This window comes from Erinaceus europaeus, chromosome 16 (genome assembly GCF_950295315.1).
Source record: "Erinaceus europaeus chromosome 16, mEriEur2.1, whole genome shotgun sequence".
In the NCBI taxonomy this organism is placed as follows: Eukaryota; Metazoa; Chordata; class Mammalia; order Eulipotyphla; family Erinaceidae; genus Erinaceus; species Erinaceus europaeus.
The window spans coordinates 69,326,038-69,348,442 of NC_080177.1; the positions used below are offsets into that span (position 1 = coordinate 69,326,038).

Sequence of the window (22,405 nt, forward strand, 5' to 3'; positions counted from 1 at the left end):
TGAGGTCCCAAGTTCAATCGTGGGCATCACATGTGCCAGAATAATGCTCTGGTTCTCTCTTTCCCTCTCTCCCTTCATAAGTGAATAAATCTTATAAAGATATCCTAAAATTCTCTAGTAGTGATTGCACAATTATGTAAATATTCTAGAAATGCACTGAACTGTACACGTAAGTTGTGGGTTAAGTATGTAAATTATGTCATTAAAACTATTATTTAAAAAAAGAAAGCAGATGATAGGGTGGGGATACATAGCATAACAGTTACGCAGAGAGTCTCATGTCTGAGGCTATGACATCCCAGGTTTAATCCCCTATACCACCACAAGCCAGAGCTAAGCAGTGCTCTGATAAAAGCAAAACAAAGCAAAGCAAAGCAAAACAAAACAAAACAAAACAAACAGATGAGGTACTTGAAACTTTCCTTTGAGAATAAGAAAACAAAATATGTTTCTTTTTACTTATATGGTCTTCTGAAGTTTGTGATCTTTGATAATCTATAATGCTTTCCACATTCATGTCTTTTTTTTAAAAAAATATTTATTTATTTATTACCTTTTGTTGCACTAGTTGTTTTATTGTTGTAGTTATTATTGCTGTCGTCATTGTTGGATAGGACAGAGAGAAATGGAGAGAGGAGGGGAAGACAGAGAGAGGGAGAGAAAGACAGACACCTGCAGACCTGCTTTACTGCCTGTGAAGCGATGGCCCTTTAGGTGGGGAGTCGGGGGTTCGAACCGGGATCCTTAGCAGGTCCTTGAGCTTTGCGCCTCACGCACTTAACCCGCTGCACTACCGCCCGACTCCCCACATTCATGTCTTTAAAAAATATTTTTATTTATTATTGGATAGAGACGGCCAGAAATCAAGAGGAGGTAGGGATATAGAGAAACAGAAACCTGCAGCCCTGTCTCATCACTTGTGAAGCTTCTCCCTGCAGATGGGGACCAGGGGTTTGAACCTGGGTCCTTACACATTATAATGTGTGCGCTCAACCAGGTGCACCACTGCCTGGCCCCTTTCCACATTATTCTTTTTCTTTCTTTTTAAAAAAATTATATTTATATTCAGCAAAGCAATTACAGAAGCCAGACCTTTCACCTTCTGCATCCCATGAGGAATTTTGGTCCAGTCTATGGCCATACCACCCTGAACATGCCCAATCTCTTCTGATCTTAGAAGCTAAGAATTTTGGTCCATGCTTCCAGAGGGATAAAGAATAGGAAAGCTTTCAAGGGAGGAGACAGGATACAGAACTCTGGTGGTGGAAATTGTGTGGAATTGTGCCCCTTCTTAACCTATGGTCTTGTCGATATTTTTACTTTACAAATAACGTTTTAAAAAATGAAAAAAAATTATTTATTTATTCCATAGAGACAGCCAGAAATCAAGAGAAGGGGGGGATAGAGAGACAGAGAGACACCTGCAGCAGTGCTTCACCACTTGTGAAGCTTTCCCCCTCAGCTGGGAACTGGGGGGCTTGAACCTGGATCTTTGCACATTTTAACATGTATGCTCAACCACCACCTAGCACCTCCACATTATTCTTTTTTTTTTTCACTATTTATTTATTTACTTATTTATTTTGCCTCCAGGATTATCACTGGGACTTGGGGTCAATTATTCTTTAAATAATACTTTATAACTTTCAGAATGCTTCAATAAATATCTCATTGTATATACACAAGAACCAAGATGAGCATCATTACTTCATATACATGTTAAGGAAGGATGACCCATTAAAGAAATGTAGTTATAAGCTGTTAGGCAAAGTTAGTCTTATACTTTTTACTCCAAAGTTTTCCCATTATTGTCACTTTTTCATATCTCATATGCACTAAGGGAAAACATCTCAGTAAGGAAATTATCCTATGTGGTCTGGGAGATGGTACAGTGGCCAAAACACAAGGACTTTCAGGCATGAGGTCCTGAGTTCGTCGATCCGTGGCAACACATGTACCAGAGTGATGTCTGCTTCTTTCGCTCTCTGTCTTCTTCATGAGTAAATAAATAAAATAGTAAAAAAAAAAGTCATCCTATGCATTTATATTTATTTATTTATTTACCTCCAGGGTTATTGCTAGGGCTTGGTGCCTGCACTATGAATCCACTGCTCCTGGAGGCTTTTTTTTTTTTTTTTTTTTTTGGTATCCTTGTTGTTTATCGTTGTTGTTGATATTGGATAGGACAGAAAGAAATGGAGAGAGGAGGGGAAGACAGAGAGGGGGAGAGAAAGATAGACCCCCGCAGACCTGCTTCACCGCTTGTGAAGGTGGGGAGCCGGGGCTCGAACCGGGATCCTTACTCTGGTCCTTGCACTTTGGGCCATGTGCACTTAACCTGCTTTGGTACCGCCCAGTCCCCCTCATTCATTCTTTAAAAAAAAGAAAAGAAATAGACTGTGCTATATCCTAGCATGTTCTTAGAACTATGTCAAGAACTGATAAGATGTGTAAAATTGATATTGATAAGTCTGATATTGTGTTTGTCCGCCAATGACAGATGCAGAGAAATAAACCCAATTACATTATAATACAGCAGGGGCCAGGCAGTGGCACACCTGGTTAAGAGCACACGTTACATTATAACACAGCAACATAATGTTGTAAGTGACTTATTTAACCACATATATGTTTGGGGCAAGAATGTTCCAGGCAGATGGAAAAGCATGTACAAAAGCTCAGAACCAACAGAGAAATTATGCACATAAATAATAAAAGTAGATCTAGTCTATCTGTATTAGTGTGTGTGGAATGAGGTGAAAGAGAAGTAAAAAAAAAAAAAAAAGAAAATGTTTAAAAAAAAAAAAGATAAGCAAAGAACAAAGTATGTTGGCCTTGTGGGTCATACTAAAGGGCTAAAGTTTATCCTCAGAGCAACGGTTGCATCACATCATATAAATATAGACAGATACAGAAATAATAGTCAGTGCATATTGCAACCTTGGAAGAACTACTGCAGCTTCCAATGGAGGGAATGGGGATGCAGAGCTCTGGTGGTGGGAACGCTGCAGAATTAGACCCCTGCTATCTTATAATTTTGTAAATCAATATTAAGTCACTAATAACATTTAAAATTATGAATACAGGGCTCTGAAGTTTGAAAGAGAGAGCTCATTCATCATTCATTCAGTAATTTTTTTTTTTTTCCTTCTTGCCACTGGGACTTTACAGGGGCTTTAAAACTATGTGATTCTATCACTCCCAGAAGACTCTCCCGACCTCCTATTTATTTTAATTCAGAAAGGGAGAGAAACAGAAAAAAGAGGCACCACAATACCCCTTCATTACTCTTGAAGTTCCCTCTGGGCCGGAGGGGGTGGGTAGGCAGCATAATGCTTATTTAAAGAGACTCTTGCCTGCCGGCTACAAAGTCCCAGCTTCACTTCCCCCTACCACCATAAACCAGCAGAGTAGTGCTCTGGTTAAAAAAAAAGAAAAGAAAAGAAAAGAAAAAGAAACTGAAGCCTCTGTGGGTGACATTCCCATGTGCTGACCAGGAGCTCAAACCTGGGTCCTTGCACATGGCAAAATGTGCGCTCCACCGGATGAGCCCATCACAAATTGCCTCTGGAGCTCCCCCGATATAGTTTACAGTCTGTGGTGCTTATAATAAACAGGAGGCCAGAGAGATAGCTCAGTGGTTATGCAAAAGTCTTGCATGTCTGAGGCTCCCAGACCCCAAGCTCAGTCCTCACCATCATCCTAAGCCAGGGATGGGGGTAGATAGCATGAGGGTTACGCAAACTCTCAAGCCTGAAGCTCTGAAGTCCCAGGTTCAATACCCTCAGCACCAGCATAAGGCAGAGCTGATTAGTGCTCTAGTTAAAAAAAAAAATCATAAATCAGAGATGACTAGTGTTCTGGCTGAAATAAACAACAGTAACAAAACTGCAAGTCACTCAAGCATTATTAAGAAGCAGGAAAGCTGGGAATTGGGCGGTAGTGCAGCGGGTTGGCGCAAAGCGCAGCGACTAGCATACGGATCCCGGTTTGAGCCCCTGGCTCCCCACCTGCAGGGGAGTTGCTTCACAGGTGGTGAAGCAGGTCTGCAGGTGTCTATCTTTCTCTCTCCCTCTCTCCATTTCTCTCTGTCCTACCTAACAATGACGGCATCAATAACAACAATAATAACTACAACAATAAAAAACAACAAGGGCAACAAAAGGGAAAATAAACAAAATAAAATAAACTCATTAAAAAAAACTTAAAAAAAAAAAAGGAGCAGAGGGGGTCGGGCGGTGGCGCAGTGGGTTAAGCGCATGTGTCGCAAAGCGCAGGGACCGGCGTAAGGATTCCGGTTCCAGCCCCCGGCTCCCCACCTGCAGGGGAGTCGCTTCGCAGGTGGTGAAGCAGGTCTGCAGGTGTCTATCTTTCTCTCCCCCTCTCTGTCTTCCCCTCCTCTCTCCATTTCTCTCTGTCCTATCCAACAACAAACAACATCAACAATGGCAATGATAATAAACCACAAAGAGGCTACAACAACAAGAGCAACAAAAAGGGGGAAAAATGGCCTCCAGGAGCAGTGGATTCATGGTGCAGGCACCGAGCCCAGCAATAACCCTGGAGGAGGAAAAAAATAAAAAAAGGTTCAAGCAGGGTCCACTTCTCACTAGAGAAAGCTTTAGTACTGTGGTATCTTTTCCTCCCCTGCTCTTTTTAAAATATCACAAATTTATTTATTTGATAGAAATCAGAAGATACGGGAGAGATAGGGGAGGGAGGGAGGGAGAGAAAAAGACCTGCAGCATTGCTTCCCCATCCCTGCAGTGGGGAACTGGGTTTGAACCTGGGTCCTTGCATAGTACATGTGTGCTTAACCAGGTGCCACTTCCAGGCCCCCATCTTCCTCTGTCTGATATGTTGATCTGGAGCAATAAAGGCTGGATAATGACAAAAGAGAAAGGGGGGGGGTAAGAAAAAAGGAGATAGGGAGGAAGAAAAAGATATTTTAAAAAATATTTATGTATTCCCTTTTGTTGCTCTTGTTGTTTTATTATTTTTAGTTATTATTGTTGTTGTCGTTGTTAGATAGGACAGAGAGAAATGGAGAGAGGAGGGGAAGACAAAGAGGAGGAGAGAGAGACAGACACCTGCAGACCTGCACTGCCTGTGAAGCGACTCCCCTGCAGGTGAGGAGCTGGGGGCTTGAACCGGGATCCTTATGCCGGTCCTTGCGCTTTGCGCCACCTGCACTTCACCCGCTGCGCTACAGCCCAATTCCCGAAAAAGATTTTATGACAGAAAACAAGAGGTCCAATTTGTTTTCTCTGAGGTGACATTTAAGCTGAAGATGACAGATTTGGAAGTCATGAACTGCTGACAAAGCATAGGAGTAGATAAGCATATCCATGGGGGGTGGACAGTAAGCACAGCAGGTTAAGCGCACATGGCTCCAAGTGCAAGGACTGGCATAAGGGTTCTGGCATAAGGATCCGGGTTGGAGTCCCTGGCTACCCACCCACAGGGGGGTCACTTCACAAGTGGTGAAGCAGGTCTGCAGGTGCCTATCACACCGCAACCTCCCAACCCTTCCCCTCCTCTCTCAATTTCTCTGTTCTATCCAACAACAATAAGGGCAACAAAATGGAAAAAATGGCCTCCAGGAGCAGTGGATTTGTAGTGTAGTCACTGAGCCCCAGTAATAACCCTGGAGGGGAAAAAAAAAAAGAATATCCATGGGGAATATAAAGGTAAGGAAAGTAGGCTAGAACTCTGAGAAATATAAACAAGAGGGGGAGAGAGGAAAAAAAAAAGTAATAAGAGACAGAGGGGGCCAGGTGGTGGTGTACCTGGTTGAGTGCACATGTCACCACCACGTGTAAAGCCCTAGGTTCAAGCCTCTAGTCCACACCCGCAGGGGTAAGTGTCATGAGTGGTGAAGCAGTGTTGCAGCTCTCCCTCTCCCTTCCTCTCCCTCCGTCTCTCTCTCTCTCTCTATCCCTCTGTCTCTATCCAAAATAAATAAATAAATACGTGCATGTTGTGTTGCACCAAATAAAAGACTCTGGGGTGGGGGGAGTGTTCAGGTCCTAGAACCTGATGGCAGAGGAGGACCTTGGGTGGGTGTTATATTTTATGTGGAAAACTGAGAAATGTTACACATTTATTAACTACTGTATTTTACTGTCAACTGTAAATCATTAATCCCCCAATAAAGAAAAAAATAAATACAATATTAAAAAAGAGGGAAAGAAACTTAATCAGAACACTAAAGAATCAAGGTTTTTTGTGTTTTTTTTTTTAACCAGCACTGGTCGGCTCTGGCTTATCGTGGTGCAGGGGCATTGAACCAGAGTAGAGAGTCTGCATAACCACTATGCTATCGACCCCTGCTAAATCATCAAAAATTTTTTTCCTCCAGGGTTATTGCTGGGCTCGATGCCTGCACCATGAATCCACCGCTCCTGGAGGCCCCTTTTGTTGCCCTTGTTGTTGTAGCCTCATTGTGGTTATTATTATTACCATTGTTGATGTTGTTCGTTGTTGGATAGGACAGAGAGAAATGGAGAGAGGAGGGGAAGACAGAGAGGGGGAGAGAAAGACACCTGCAGACCTGCTTCACCGCCTGTGAAGCGATGCCCCTGCAGGTGGGGAGCCAGGGGCTTGAACTGGGATCCTTACCGCCTGTCCTTTCCCGTCCTTGCGCTTTGCGCTACGTGCGCTTAACCCACTGCCCCACCGCCCGACCCCCTAAAGAATAAATTTAAAAAAAAAATTTTTTGCCCCCCCTTTTTGTTGCCCTTGTTGTTTTATTGTTGCTGTAGTTATTAGTTTTGTTACTGATGTCGTCGTTGTTGGATAGGACAGAAAGAAATGGAGAGAGGAGGGGAAGACAGAGAGGGGGAGAGAAAGAGAGACACCTGCAGACCTGCTTCACCGCTTGTGAAGCGATGCCCCTGCAGGTGGGGAGCCGGGGGCTTGAACAGGGATCCTTATGCCTGTCCTTGCGCTTTGCACCATGTGCGCTTAACCTGCTGCGCTACTGCTCAACTCCCTCGGATTATTTTTTAAAGATTTTATTTATTTATTCGTGAGAAAGATAGGAGGAGAGAGAGAAAGAATCAGACATCAGTCTGTATAAGTACCACGTGCTAACGGATTGCACCACTGGAGCTCCCAGACATCACTCAGGTACATGTGCTGCTGGGGACTGAACTCGGGACCTCGTGCCTGAGAGTCTAAAGTTTCATCCACTGAGCCACCTCCTGGACCACTTTCCTCTCAATTTCTCTCTGTCTCTAACCAATAAACAAAATATTTTTCTTGAAAAGGAAAGAAAAAAAAAGGAGACATAGTTTGGTGACAGTAGCCAAAAAAAAAAAAAAAGGGTATTTTAAGGAGAGAGTGGGCCATCCGATGTCATATGGAAACAAAAGATCTATGTGTTTGCTAAGAGACGTCTTTAGCAAGAGCGGCCTGTGAGACAGGCTTATCTAAACTCCAGAGGGCTAGTTAAGGTCTGGGAGATGGAGAAGTAGAGCAAATGAGCACAAACCTATTAATGCATTCCATGTCATTCTCTTTATCAAGACCACTCATGGAGCCTGCATGGTAGCTGACGTGGATTCTCCTGCCTTGCACAAGATGCAGGTTTGAGCTTGCTCCCCACACTGGAGGAAGCTTCAGTGCTGTGGTGTCTTTATTCTTTTTTTCTTTTTTGTATTTATTTTCCCTTTTTAAATAAGTTTTTAAAATATTTATTTATTCCCTTTTGTTGCCTTGTTGTTTTCTTGTTGTAGTTATTATTGTTGTCATCGTTGGATAGGACAGAGAGAAATGGAGAGAGGAGGGGAAGACAGAGAGGGGGAGAGAAAGAGAGACACCTGCAGATCTGCTTCACCGCCTGTGAAGTGACTCCCCTGCAGGTGGGGAGCCGGGGCCTCGAACTGGGATCCTTAAGCCGGTCCTTGCAATTCATGTTATGTGCATTTAACCCGCTGTGCTACCGCCCGACTCCATATATATATATATATATATCTTAATGAAAGAGAGGTACAGAGAAAGAGACAGGCAATGAGAGCACACACTAGAGCACTGCTCAGCTTTAACTTTTGATGCTGCCAGCGATTGAACTTGGGATTTCAGAGCCTCAGGCATAGAAAGTCTTTTGCATAACCATTATGCTGTCTCCTCAGCCCCTCAGTGATGGTTTATCAGGGTCATCAAAATAGCTCAGGTTGCCAAATTTAGTCAATCTTGCTTTGCCCTCATCTAACTTCATTTTATCAGTTTTTGATCCAGCTGGTTTTCCCCTTCCTTTTAACTTCTTCAGAATGTCTCTGGGAAAGGAACAAATGCAGGGCCCTGTGCATATGCGATCTCACCCAGTGGCCTCCTGGGGCCAACTCTTCCAAGTGCCTACTTTGCGGTGAGATACGTGCGCTCTAGGGGGTGAACCATCTATCTCTTGGTTTCTTCGGCACTACCCTCCCTGTGTTTCCATGCAGCGTAAAGATGGCACCCTGAGCGGCCCGGGAGGCGGTAGGTGCCGGCTTACAGCTTCGGAGTCCTTTCCAAATACTGTTTTTTTTTTTTCTTTTTTGCAGTCAGGGTTATCACGGGGGCTCAATGCTGACACTATGAATCCACTGCTCCTGACAGCCATTTTTCCTTTTTTTTTTGTTTCATAGGATAGGACAGAGAGAAATTTAGAGGGGAGGGGAGGTGGGGGAGAGAGAGAGAGAAAGACTCCTGCAAACCTTATTCATCGTGTGTGAAGTATTCCCCCCCTGCAAGCGGGGAGTTGGGGGCTTGAACCAGGGTCCTTATGCTCTGTGTGCTTAATCCAGTGCACCACTGCCTGGCCCCTCCAGCTACTCTTAATTAATAATGCCTCTTCTACTTCTACCTAATCACTAATCTCTTAGTCTCAAGGTTTAAAAAAATTAACATTTTCGTGGTCCGGGAGGTGGCGCAATGGATAAAGGTCTGGATTCTCAAGCATGAGGTCCAGAGTTCAATATCCGGCAGCACATGTACCAGAGTGATATCTGGTTCTTTCTCTCTCTCCTCCAATCTTTCTCATTAATAAATAAATAAAATCTTAAAAATTAACATTTTCTAATACTTTCATACTTCTTTCTCCAGTCATAATCTAGGTAGTGAGCTCTAGAATGCAAAATCTTTGCCCTAGTGGGGGCTGTATTGTTATGTGGAAAACTGAGAAATGTTATGCATGTACAAGCTATTGTATTTACTGTTGACTGTAAAACATTAATCCTCCAATAAAGAAATAAAAAGAAAAGAAAAATATTTGTCTTCACTACTTCTCCCCCCAGGTTTCTAACAAGCATCTATAAACGAATAACTGCATAATGGCATTTCCCCCTCAAAACTATGCTCTTAGTCTTATAAAGGGCATAGTTACCCTACCCACACAGTTATTAAGGCAAAAACCAAGACATCTTCCTCAACTCTTCCCTTTTCTCATTTCCCACGTTCAAATCAATGGCAGTACCACTGGTTGTTTCTGTAAAATATATCTCGGGGGTGAGAGGTCACTTGGGCACATGACTCAACATGCTTACATGGCCTTGGGTTTGAGCACCCATGGACAGCACCAGGGAAAGTACACGGATAGTACAATATTGTTGTGGTATCTTTCATTTTCTCTTCCATCTTTCTTTGCTTCTTCTCTCATCTCTCTCTTAAAAAAAAAAAGGTGCTGGGCGGTGAAGCACATGGTTAAGCACACATAGTACTAAGCGCCAAGGACACACCCAAGGATTCAGGTTTGAGCTCCCACTCCTCACCTCCAGGGGGGTCACTTCACAAACAGCAAGGCAGGTCTGCAGGTGTCTATCTTTCTCTCCCTCTCTTTCTCCCCCCCTCTCCTCCTATCAGTTTCTCTCTGTTCTATGCAATAAAACAGAAAAAAAAAAAAAGGCCACTAGGAGCCATGAGTTCATAGTGTGGGCCCCAAGCCCCATTGATAGCCCTGGAGGCTAAGTAACAACAACCAATAAAAAATAAACTGACCTGGGAGTCGGGCGGTAGCGCAGCGGGTTAAGCGCATGTGGTGCAAAGCGCAAGCATTGGGGTAAGGATCCCGGTTCGAGCCTCCAGCTTCCCACCTGCAGAGGAGTCTCTTCACAAGCGGTGAAGCAGGTCTGCAGGTGTCTATCTTTCTCCCCCCCTCTGTCTTCCCCTCCTCTCTCCATTTCTCTCTGTCCTATCCAACAACAACGACATCAATAATAACTCCGACAATAAAACAATAAGGGCAACAAAAGGGAATAAATATTTAAAATAAATAAACAAATAAATTGACCCAAAAAGGCCGTTCAATGGTATCACACATGGGAAAGGCCCTGAGTTCATTTCCCAAGACTGCAAAATAAAAGTATCTTAGATGTTACTACCCATTTCTATTTCTCTTGCTGTCACTTTAATCCAAGTAATAATCTCACAGAGATTCCTTTTTTCTTTCTTTTTCTTTTTTTACTTTTTATATTTATTTATTTAATGAAAGAGATACAACATAGGGAAAGGTATATATATATATGGAGAGAGAGAGAGAAAGAGAGGGAAAATCCTCACAGAGATTCCTAACTAGTCTTCCTGCTTCAACTCTTAACTTCTCCAGTTCACTGCACACTCACTCAGCAGCCACATTCTCTTTCTAAATTATATATTGAATGGATAGCACTCTTCTCTTGATTCAGATTCTTCAGTGGTGTCCCACTGCACTGAGATAAAAATCTAAATTCCTTACAAGGGACTACAATCCCTATATGATTATGCCTTCCTTTCCGGTCTTACATTGAAGCATTCCTTTATCCCAGTCTCAATATGCACGCATTCATTTAACAAACTTTTATTTTATTATTATTTATTGTTGTTATTATTTTAGGCCAGAGCACTGCTCAGCTCTAGCTTATTGTGGTGTGGAGAATTCAATCTGTGATTCTGGAGCCTTAGGCATGAGATTATTTATCTATTTATTTATTTTTTGCCTCCAGGGTTATCACCAAGGTTCGGTGCTTGCGCCACAAATGCACTGCTCCTGGAGGCCATTTTTTCCCCATTTTTGTTGCCATTGATATTGTTGTTGTTGGATAGGACAGAGAAATGGAGAGAGGAGGGGACACAGAGAGGGAGAGAGAAAGATAGACACCTGCAGACCTGCTTCACTGACTGTGAAGCGACCCCCCCCCTGCAGGTGGGGAGCCGGGGGCTTGAAGCAGAATCTTTACATACTGGTCTATGCATTTCACGCCATGTGCTCTCAAACCACTGTGCTACCGCCTGGCCCCGGCATGAGATTGTTTTTGCATAACTATTACTCTATCTTTCCTGTCCAACAAACATTTCTTATTCTCCTAATTTATGCCAGATATCTAATTAGATGTTGGTCAATACAAAAACGGCACTTTGAGTGGCGCAGTAGATAAGGCTTTGGACTCTCAAGCATGAGGTCCCAAGTTCAATTCCCGGCAGCACATGTACCAGAGTGATGTCTGGTTCTTAATCTCTCTCCTATCATTTCTCATGAATAAATAATTTTTTTTTTAAAAAAAAAGGCACTTAGAGTGGCCTGGGAAGTGGTACAGTAGTTAGAGCTTTGGGTTTAAAAGCATGGAGTCCAGCATTCTATCCCTGGCATCCCCTTCTCTCTCATGTTAACAAACAAATACATCTTAAACAGGCAGACAAACACCAAAGATGGCACTATGAAAAGCTCACAGTTGAGTGACACAAACATAGAAGCAAGTAAATGCTGTCAAACCTTTACAGAGTTATGATCAAGGAGAGACAAGAATACAAAGGACAGAGCAGAAGTCTGTCTACAAGCTCAGAAACAATTACTGGCGTACTCTGAAAGATGGTTCTGCTCGGCTGTTCAGAATGATGAAGTCATCTCTCCTTTGCCTCATCTTGGATAGAACTTGAAGGACTCATGTTAATTATAGAAGATATGCCAAAAAGAGATGATCTCACTAATAGGCAGAACTTAAGAACAAGGACAGTAAAGTGATTTGGGAGGTGGTGGCACAGTGGCTAAGGCACTAGACTCTCAAGCATGAGGTCCTGAGTTTAATCCCCGGCAGCACATGTACCAGAGTGATGTCTGGTTCTTTCTCTCTCTCCTATCTTTCTCATGAATAAATAAATAAAATCTTAAAAAAAAAAACAAGGACAGTAAAAACAAACAAAAAAGAGAAAGAAAAGAAAGGAAGGAAGGAAGATAGAAAAGGAAAACAATAAAACTTGGACTGAGGGAGTCAGGCGGTAGCGCAGAGGGTTAAACACAGGTGGTACAAAGCATAAGGACTGGATCAAGGATCCCGGTTCGAGCCCCCGGCTCCCCACCTGCAGGGGAGTCGCTTCACGGGCGGTGAAGCAGGTCTGCAGGTGTCTGTCTTTCTCTCCCCCTCTCTGTCTTCCCCTCCTCTCTCCATTTCTCTCTGTCTTATCCAATAATGATGACATCAAGAACAACAAGAACAATAACTACAACAATAAAACAAGGGCAACAAAAGGGAATAAATAAATAAATATTTAACAAAAACTTGGACAGAATTTGTGTATTGAACCAAAGCAAAGGGCTCTGGGGAAGGAAGGCAAGAGAGGGGGTGGAGGTGGCCTTGGGGCCCTGCTACATGATGGTAGAAAAGGACCCAAGAGGGCCCGGTGGTGGCGCACGTGGCTAAGCGTACATGTTATAGTGCCCTAGGACCCACGTTTGAAACCCCGGTCCCCACTTGCAGGGGGCAAAGCTTTGCGAGTGGTGAAGCAGGTCTGCAGGTGTCTCTGTGTCTCTCTCCCTCTCTTCCTTCCTGATCTCAATTTCTGGCTGTCTCTATTCAATAAATAAATAAATATAATAAAAAGAAAAAAAATAAAAAGAAAAGGACCCAAGTTGGGGGAGGGTTGAGAGTGTCTTGCAAACACTAATTATAGGAGGATGAGAAATTGTATCCATGTGTCAACAACTGTGCTATAGACAACTCTGTAATGAAGTGAATTTGGGGGAAAAAAGATGGCCCATTGTTTAACAAGGGTGACCTCAGAATAGAAGAGAATTAACAGGTCCACATGGGGCTCTCCAATCGCAAAGATACTTAGAAAAACTATCTAGAGTGGCCTGGTGGTGGTGCACCTGGTTAAGTGCACATGTTACAATGCACAGGACCTGGTTTGAGCCCCTGGTCCCCACATGCAGAGGGAAAGTTTTGAGAATGAAGGAGTGCTGCAGGCGTCTCTCTATCTCTTTCTCTCTGTATCACCCCCTTCCTTCTCGATTTCCGGCTGTTTCTATCTAGTAAATAAGTAAATAAAGGCAATAAAAAAAATCTACCTAGGTGGGTGGTAGCACAGTGGGTTAAGCTCACATGGCGCAAAGCGCACGGACCCGTGTAAAAATCCTGGTTTGAGCCCCCGGCTCCCCACCTGCAAGGGGGATCACTTCATAGGCAGTGAAGCAGTTCTGCAGGTATCTATCTTTCTCTCCCCCTCTCTGTCTTCCCTTCCTCTCTCCATTTCTCTCTGTCCTATCCAGCAACAACCATCGCAATAAGAACAATAATAACAACAACAATAAACAAGGGGAACAAAAGGGAAAAATAGCCTCTAGGAGCAGTGGATTTATAGTGCAGGCACTTAGCCCCAGCAAAACTCTGGAGACAAAACCAAACCAAACCAAAGCAAAACAAAACAAAAAACTACTTAGAGGCAATAGTTTGATTTACTATTGGCCATAGAGTAATACAGCAGAAAAAAATTCTTTTCAAATCATTATAGAGATTAAGCATGATTCAAACACAAACAGCTATTTGCCTGAGCATGCTACTGATTCAATCAATAACATTCCGGTCTACAATACATATTCAAAAAACTATCCAAAGGATTGTTTATGCACAGGTAGGGTGATGGTGCACCTGGTCGAGTGCACACGTTGCAATGTGCAAGGACCGAGGCTCAAGCCCCCAGTCCTCACCAGTGGGGGAAAGCTTCCTGTGAGGTGAAGCAGTGCTGCCAGTGTTTCTCTTTCTCTCTCCCTGTATCCCCCTTCCCTCCCTCTTGATTTCTCTGTCTCTAGCCAGTAAATAAATAAAGAATTGTTAATATGACAACAAATAAAACTGATCAAATCACTGTTCTCAAAGAGCTTAAGCAGGGTAGGCTTCAGACAGTAAACACAGGCATCGTGTTCAAGATAACAGCTACAGTGAAAAACAGATTTAAAAAAAAGCAGAGACTGTAGGTGCTATTATTGATATTTAATAAGAGAGTCCATAAAGGTCTGACAGAGGAAAGAACATTTGAGCAGAACTGAAAGAGGCAATTAGGTATTTTTATGTCAACCATTCAACTCCACATCTCAGAAAAACACCTTTTCAGACATTGCTGACTCCACTGTACTGGACCTCACTGAAGTGATGATTAACTGACTCTTTCCATTTCTTTATCTTGATTGGTTGACCATGTGTAATTGGTCCCATGATTAGTGCAGGGTAGGATTCAGACTACATATAACTTCTCTGATCATTAACTAATCCCAGGTTTAGTTATTAACCGAAAGGTCTGCTCTTTCTCTTGTTCATATGACTTTGTTTACACTTCTCCTTGCATCTCAGCTGGATTTTATCTCCCTACAATGTTCAACAGTATCTCAAATATGATGGCTCAACCAAACAGCTAAAAGCAGGATGCAGTCAAAGGTTTAATCCCCTGTCTTCTAGTTTAGGAATGAGTTAGGAGTGAGGTGATCAAACACTAAAGGTAAATTAGATCTATTATCTTCAGCCAGATGTGTCTAAGGATCATGTTATGTTTAGGAAAGGAATGTTCTCATAAAAATGAAAAGTAAAAGCAGACAAGGAGATAGTGACAAAACTTCAAGGCACATGCTAAGACAGGAATCCTACCAGGCCATGGAATAATCAGAACCAGAGAGCAGATGGAGAAAAAAAGGAAAGTTTTTACAAGTGGGTGACCCTCTCCAATGGTGGCTCTGTCTTCTCTCCACCTCTGTGTTCCTACTGTTCCAGATCAAGTCAATAGGATGTTAACACCTGACACATCAGGAAAAAAGAACAAGATTTTCTAAAATTCAGGCAGATATCGTGAACATTACAAAAAGAATTAGATATGTATGCATTGCCAAGAAAGACTATTTAAAAAATGAGACTGGAGAACAAGAAAGCCTTTTTTTAAAAAAAAATAATCTTTTAAAAAAGTTTTTATTAATATTTATTCCCTTTTGTTGCCCTTGTTGCTTTTTATTGTGTAGTTATTATTGTTGTTGTTGATGTCGTCGTTGTTAGATAAGACAGTGAGAAATGGAGAGAGGAGGGGAAGATAGAGAGGGGGAGAGAAAGATAGACACCTGCAGACCTGCTTCACTGCCTGTGAAGTGACTCCCCTGCAGGTGGGAAGCCGAGGGCTCCAACGGGGATCCTTATACCTGTCCTTGCACTTTGCACCACCTGTGTTTAACCCGCTGTGCTACCGCCTGACTCCCAAGAAACCCTTTTATAAACTTAATTTTAAATGCAACAGATTGATCTCTTTCTTTGTTGCCCCTGACCAAGCAAGCTGGGTCCCCAGCAGCTCTTTGAGAAAACATGGCAGGGATCTGATCCAGAACACAGAGTTAGTCTGCACCGGTAGTGCTTGTGAGCATAGAGGATTCATGGGCCAGGTGGTGGCGCACCCAATAGGGCACATAGAGTACAAACCACAAGGACCTGAGCAAGGATCCAGGTTCAAGCTTCTATTCCCCACTGGCTGGTGAAGCAGGTCTGCAGGTGTCTGTCTTTCTCTCTCCCTCTCTATCTCCCCTTCCTCTCTCCATTTCTCTCTGTCCTATCTAATAAAATGGAAAAAAAAAATGGCTGCCTGAAGCAGTGGATTCATAGTGCTGGCACCGAGTCCCAGTGATAACTCTGAAGGGAGAATAAAAAAAAAAAAAAAGGATATAAGGGGAGTCGGGCGGTAGCAGGTTAAGCGCATGTGGCGCAAAGTGCAAGGACCCGCTGGCGTAAGGATCCCGGTTCTAGCCCCAGCTCCCCACCTGCAGGGGAGTTGCTTCACAGGCGGTGAAGCAGGTCTGCAGGTGTCTTTCTTTCTCTCCTCATCTCTGTCTTCCCCTCCTCTCTCAATTTCTTTCTGTCCTATCCAACAACGATGACATCAGTAACAACAACAATAATAACTACAACAAAGATGAAAAGACAACAAGGGCGACAAAAGGGAAAATAAATAAAATTTAAAAAAAGGATATAGGATTCATTAAGTTAGACTAAGTACACTTCCTGGAACTGATCATCCAAGACCTATAGCAGAAGTTATGCTAACTCTTTGTACATAAAATGAAGGGGGATAAAAGAGAAAAAGTAGGATTAGGGAGACAGTCTAATGGCTATAGAAAATGACTTTCATGCTTGAAAGGTCCCAGGTTCAATACCTAGCACCGCCTTAAGCAGTGCTCTGGCATCTCTCTCCCTCTCTCTCCCTTTAGCTCTCTCAGTAAATAAATAAGTAAAACGTTTATATTTTTTAAAAAAGCAAAAGATTGAGTCCTCAACTACTAAATTTATTGTGCAGGATCGTGTGTGTGTGTGTGTGTGTGTGTGTGTGTGTGTGTGTGTGTGTGTGTGCGTGCGCGCTTTGCAAGGGCCTTCCATTGTTACCAGGTTAGTTATTTTATTCTTTTAAATCTCAGCTAGAAAGGGAAAGAAAGACAATGCGTGGGAGGGAAAAGGAGAGTGTTGTAAAGTTTTCCTCTGGCATCATGGTGCTTCCATGTGGCTCCAGAGACTCTTCTCCTGATAAGGCACATGCCCTAAGGTGAGCTGTTTGTCCGTCCCAGACCTACATTGTCAATACATTTTTTTTTTTAAAGCAGAACACCTCTCATCTCTGGTTTATGGTGGCGCTAGGGATGAGTCTGGGATCTCAATGGCTCAGACATGAATGTCTTTTGCACAATCACTATGCTGTCTCCCCAGGCCAATGTCATAAAAAAAAGACTTCTTTATTTATTTATTAGTGGGGGGAGGAGGAGAGAGAGGGAGAAAACAAGCTTTAGTGACTGTGCTGGGATTGAACCTGAGAACTTCTGCATTCAAGTTCTGTGTGCTAGCAATGAGGTGATCCCCAGCCCTCCATGCTCTGCATTTTATTCAGTGCCAGAACTAACCCAGTTCTTACACACGCAAGGCATATGCTTTGCTGCTTAATCCTCTCCCCGATCTCCAAAGCAATTTTTATAAGATTCATTAATCTGTATAGAAAGATGCTAAAGTTCCCTAGACCTTCTTTATTCTTATTTATTTATTTATTCCCTTTTGTTGCCCTTGTTGTTTTATTGTTGTAGTTGTTGTTGATCTCGTTGTTGTTGGATAGGACAGAGAGAAATGGAGAGAGGAGGGGAAGACAAAGAAGGGGAGAGAAAGACAGACACCTGCAGACCTGTTTCACCGCTTGTGAAGCGATTCCCCTGCAGGTGGGGAGCCAGGGGCTCAAACCCGGATCCTTATGCCGGACCTTGCGCTTAGCGCCACCTGCGCTTAACCCGCTGTGCTACCGCCTGACTCCCTACCTTCTTTATTCTTAAAGATTACTTAATAGGGGTGGTCCGGGAGGTGGCGCAGTGGATAAAGAAAGCATTGGATTCTCAAGCATGAGGTCCTGAGTTCAATCCCCGACAGCACATATATCTGGTTCTTTCTCTCTCTCCTCCTTCCTCATGAATAAATAAATAAATTCTTTTTTTTTTTTTTTTTGCCTCCGGGGTTATTGCTGGGGCTCAGTGCCTGCACTACAAATCCACTGCTCCTGGAGGCTAATTTTTTTCCATTTTGTTGCCCTTGTAGTTGTAATTATTATTGTTGTCACAGCTGTTGTTTGTTGGATAGGACAGAGATAAATGGAGAGAGGAGGGGAATACAGAGAGGGGGAGAGAAAGACAGACATCTGCAGACCTGCTTCACTGCTTGCGAGGCAACCCCCTGCAGGTGGGGAGCTGGGCGCTCAAACCCGGGATCTTTACGCCAGTCCTTGTGCATTGTGCCATGGCCACTTAACCCATTGCACTACCGCCCAGCCCCCAAATAAATAAATTCTTCAAAAAAAAAAAGATTACTTGATAGGGGACCAGAGAAACAGCTTACTAGATAGGACATGTGCTTTGCCATGTGCTAGGCCCAAGTTCCAACCCTGGCGCTACATGGGAGCAACATGGCAGCCAAAGACGCTCTGCTGCTACCGTGCGTCTCCCTCTCTCTATCTGAATGGGAAAGAAGTCTCCTCTCCTCTCTCTCCTCTCTCTCCTCTCCTCTCCTCTCCTCTCCTCTTTCTTCTCTTCTCCTCTCCTTTCTTCCTCTTTCTTCTTCTCTTTCACAGGACTGAGAGAAATCAAGAGAGTAAAGAGAGACAGAGAGGGAGAGAAACAGAGAGACACCTGCAGCCCTGCTTCACACTCATGAAGCTTCTCCCCTGCAGGTGGGGACTGAGACCTTAGCCTGGGTCTTTGTACACAGTCATTTACTGTCCCCCCCAAACATCCTTTCTGTATGTGTGAGATCCGCTCTACAAACCAAACCAAACCTGGGGAGAACTAGGAAGCACCAGGTGAGATGTCAGCTACATAGTTGTTTTCACAACCTGTCACAGATTCTGGGTAAGTAGAAGCTTTGACTGATGAGATTTGTTGTCTGAGGGAAGAAAGCAAACTGCTTTTAATTTCTCTGCATCGCAGTCTAAAGATAACCTTTGACAAAGGAGTAAGATGTAATTAGAAGTTGTTTGGCACTAACAGAACTTGGACTGGAGTGGGTGTATTGCATCAAAGTAAAAGATTCTGGGGTGGGTAGGGGAAGAGTCCAGGTCCTGGAACAGGATGGCAGAGGACACAGTGGGGGTTGTGTTGTAATGTGGAAAACTGGGAAATGTTATGCATGTGCAAACTAGTGTATTTACTGTTGACTGTAAAACATTAAAGAAGAAAAAAAAAAGGAGTAAGCTGCAATTAGAAATTGTTTGGCACTAAACAGAACCTGGACTGGAGTGGGTGTATTGCACCAAAGTAAAAGACTCTGGTGTGGGGGAGGGTTTAGGTCCTGGAACATGATGGCAGAAGAGGACTTAGTGGGGGTTGACTTGTTACGTGGAAAACCGGGAAATGTTACACATATACAAACTATTGTATTTTACTGTCAACTGTAAATCATTAATTCTCCAATAAAGAAATTAATTAAAAAAAAGAAAGAAAGAAAAGGAGAGGCAGGCCAGCTTCTAATAGTTGCAGGAGGAACATTCCCTTCTTCAGTACCTAGGTTTCTGGTGTGATCTTTGCACATGTGCAAGATTGTCCCCAACACAGAAAAGCGGCCTGAGAGAGGACTCTGCTCTCTGCTCTTCCTGTCTCCCGCTCAGGGTCTCTCAGTCTGATGCACCATGTTCTGAAGTTTCCATTTGGCACTGTGTTCATGTTGATTTATTTATTTTTTTTAACTTAAAATTTTGTAGGAGGCCAACATCTTTCTTAAACAGATTACAACAATTTAAACAACACATTTGTAAGGACAATGCATCCGTTTCAGTTTTTCTCCTCCTCTTTCTTCTTCTGTTTCCCTGTGGCTTATGGTGCTAGGGCTTGAATGAGAACCTCAGAGCCTCAGGCGCTTTAGCATAAACTTTAAGCTATCTCCATGGCCCAGAAAGTGGCCCATGGCCCTTTAAACTGGAAGCACTTTGAGTAAATAATAGCATAAAAGAACTTGAACCAAGTTAGTTCAAAATCCTTACATATACATATATTTTAATATTTATTTATTTATTCCCTTTGGTTGCCCTTGTTGCTTTATTGTTGTAGTTATTATTGATGTCGTTGTTGTTGGATAGGACAGAAAAATGGAGAGAGGAGGGGAAGACAGAGAGGGGGAGAGAAAGATAGACACCTGCAGACCTGCTTCACCACCTGTGAAATGACTCCCCTGCAGGTGGGGAGCTGGGGCTCGGGATCCTTACACCGATGTGCCACGCGCGCTTAACCTGCTGCACTACTGCCCGACTCCCAATCCTTATATATTTTGACCATATCACACATCATGTTCCTACATGATAAAACAAGTGACAGTTCCAAAGAATGTTGGCAGAGAAACTCGATTCAATAAAGTTTGTTCTATTTGATGAAGAAAAGAAGAAGCAGTTGTTGTTTGGAGGACAAGATTTTCCTCACTTGCTTCTCCTACCTGGGATACATGATTAAAATATTGCACAGCCATCTCCACGGGGTTCTTGAAGTACATTTTCTCCTGAGGTTTCAGCTGGAAGAGAGAAAAACAGACACTGAGCACATCCACAGTGGAATGAAACACAGCACTGGCAGATAGGACAAAAAGACAGACATGCACACCCTTTTAAAAAATATTTATTTATTCCCTTTTGTTGCCCTTGTTTTTGTTTTATTGTTGTCGTTAAAATTGTTGTTCTTGATGTCATTGTGGTTGGATAGGACAGAGAGAAATGGAGAGAGGAGGGGAAGACAGAGAAAGGGAAAGAAAGATAGACACCTGCAGACCCGCTTCACCGCTTGTGAAGTGACTCCCCTGCAGGTGTGGAGCCGGGGGCTTGAACCCAGATCGTTAATGCTGGTCCTTGCGCTTTGTGCCATGTGCGCTTAACCCGCTGCGCTACCACCCAACTCCCAATGCACACCCTCTCTAAAGCACTATCATTTTCACTCTTCTAAGAGAGTGATCACCACTGCTGTAGGCAATACAGATCATATAAGTACCCCCTTTTTCTTTTCCTTTTTGCCACCAGGGTTTTTGCTAGAGTTCAGTGCCAATAGGATGATTCTGCTGCTCCTGGTGGTTCTCTTTTTTTTTTTTCTTTTTTTTTTTTTTAGACCACCAGCTTGGGAAAAAGCCACATTTATGAATGTATGCCACAGCATTTAGGAATTCCTGACTCAATGTTACCTATACATTGAGAAGAAAAAAACAGACAAGAAGAGGAGGAGAAGGGGGGGCGGTAATTTCCCAACTCCCAAAGTATTCTTTTGGGGAGTGGGAGTGTGCATGTCTTGAATGTTAGTGATCATCGTGTCCCAGATCATTACATCCCTGTTACTTCACTTAGTAGGAAGTTTTGGGTGTGATTTCTTTCTAGAATAAAACCATCTATGTTCTAGCTTTTGGCTCATGCATTTCAGTGCAGATGGTAGACTTTAATTGGTTTGTCAGTGCAAACCTTTTTTTTAAAATTTTTTTTATTTAAGAAAGGATTAATTAACAAAACCATAGGGTAGGAGGGGTACAACTCCACACAATTCCCACCGCCCAATCTCCATATCCCACCCCCTCTCCTGATAGCTTTCCCATTCTCTATCCCTCTGGGAGCATGGACCCAGGGTCACTGTGGGTTGCATAAGGTAGAAGGTCTGGCTTCTGTAACTGCTTCCCCGCTGAACATGGGCGTTGACTGGTCGGTCCATACTCCCATCTTTTTTTTTTTTTCTTTACTTATAAATAAGACAGACATCTGAAACATTGCTCCACCACTCATGTGGCTTCTCCCCTGAAGGTAGGGACCCGGGCTTTAAACTAGGGTCCTGGCAGTGGCACACCTGTTTAAAGTGCTCAAGGACCCGGGTTTCAGCCCCTGATCCCCACCTGCAGGGGGAAAGCTTCATGGGTGGTGAAGCAGGGCTGCAGGTGTGTCTATCTGTCTCTCTCCCTCTCTATCTCCCCATCCCAAGTCAATTTCTCTCTGTCTCTACCCAATAATAAATAAATAAATAAATAAATAATAAAACCAGGGTCCTCATGCATGGTCACATATATAGGCTATCAGGTGCACCTGGCCCTCAAGTCCTAATCCTTCTTAACCGCATACTTTTAACATCAGCAGGTGTATATCATTATTTTATTTTCCACCACTGCCACCTACACATTTTGCTTGTCTCTCTGAAAAAGTTCAGTGCTTGTTCACCATCAATTTTTAAAAAAAGATTTTATTAATTTATTCATGAGACAGATAAGAGGACAGAGAGAAAGAACCAGGCATCACTGTGGTACATGTACTGCCAGGGATTGAACTCAGGACCTCATGCTTGTGAGTCTAATACTTTGGGGTTATGCAAAGAAACTCTCATGCCTGAGGCTCCAAAATCCCAGGTTCAATTCCCTCACCCCCCACCAACATAAGCCAGAACTGAGCAGTGCTCTGGTTAAAAAAAGAGAGACATCTGTGATCCAGGGGGTGGTGCAGTGGCTAAGGCACTAGACTCTCAAGCATGAGGTCCTGAGTTCAATCCCTGACAACACATGCACCAGAGTGATGTCTGGTTTTTCCTTTATCGCTCCTATCTTTCTCATAAATAAATAAAATCTTCTTTAAAAAAGAGAGAGATCCTATAGTTTTGTCAATAGTTCCATTTTATAAATAAAAA

General features: G+C 43.1%; 1 protein-coding gene across 5 annotated transcripts in view; it reads right to left on the bottom strand.

Annotated features, from left to right (window-relative positions):
* The window catches only part of RNF212B (ring finger protein 212B), a 57,704-nt gene that overhangs the window by 26,279 nt on the left and 9,020 nt on the right, over positions 1 to 22,405 (bottom strand). For all 5 annotated transcript variants that reach the window (XM_060175343.1, XM_060175341.1, XM_060175339.1 and 2 more), the window contains exon 3: positions 20,202 to 20,276. In XM_060175343.1, coding sequence (XP_060031326.1) covers positions 20,202 to 20,258 — 57 coding nt within the window. In that variant the 5' untranslated portion in view covers positions 20,259 to 20,276. The remainder of the gene's footprint in view (positions 1 to 20,201; positions 20,277 to 22,405) is intronic.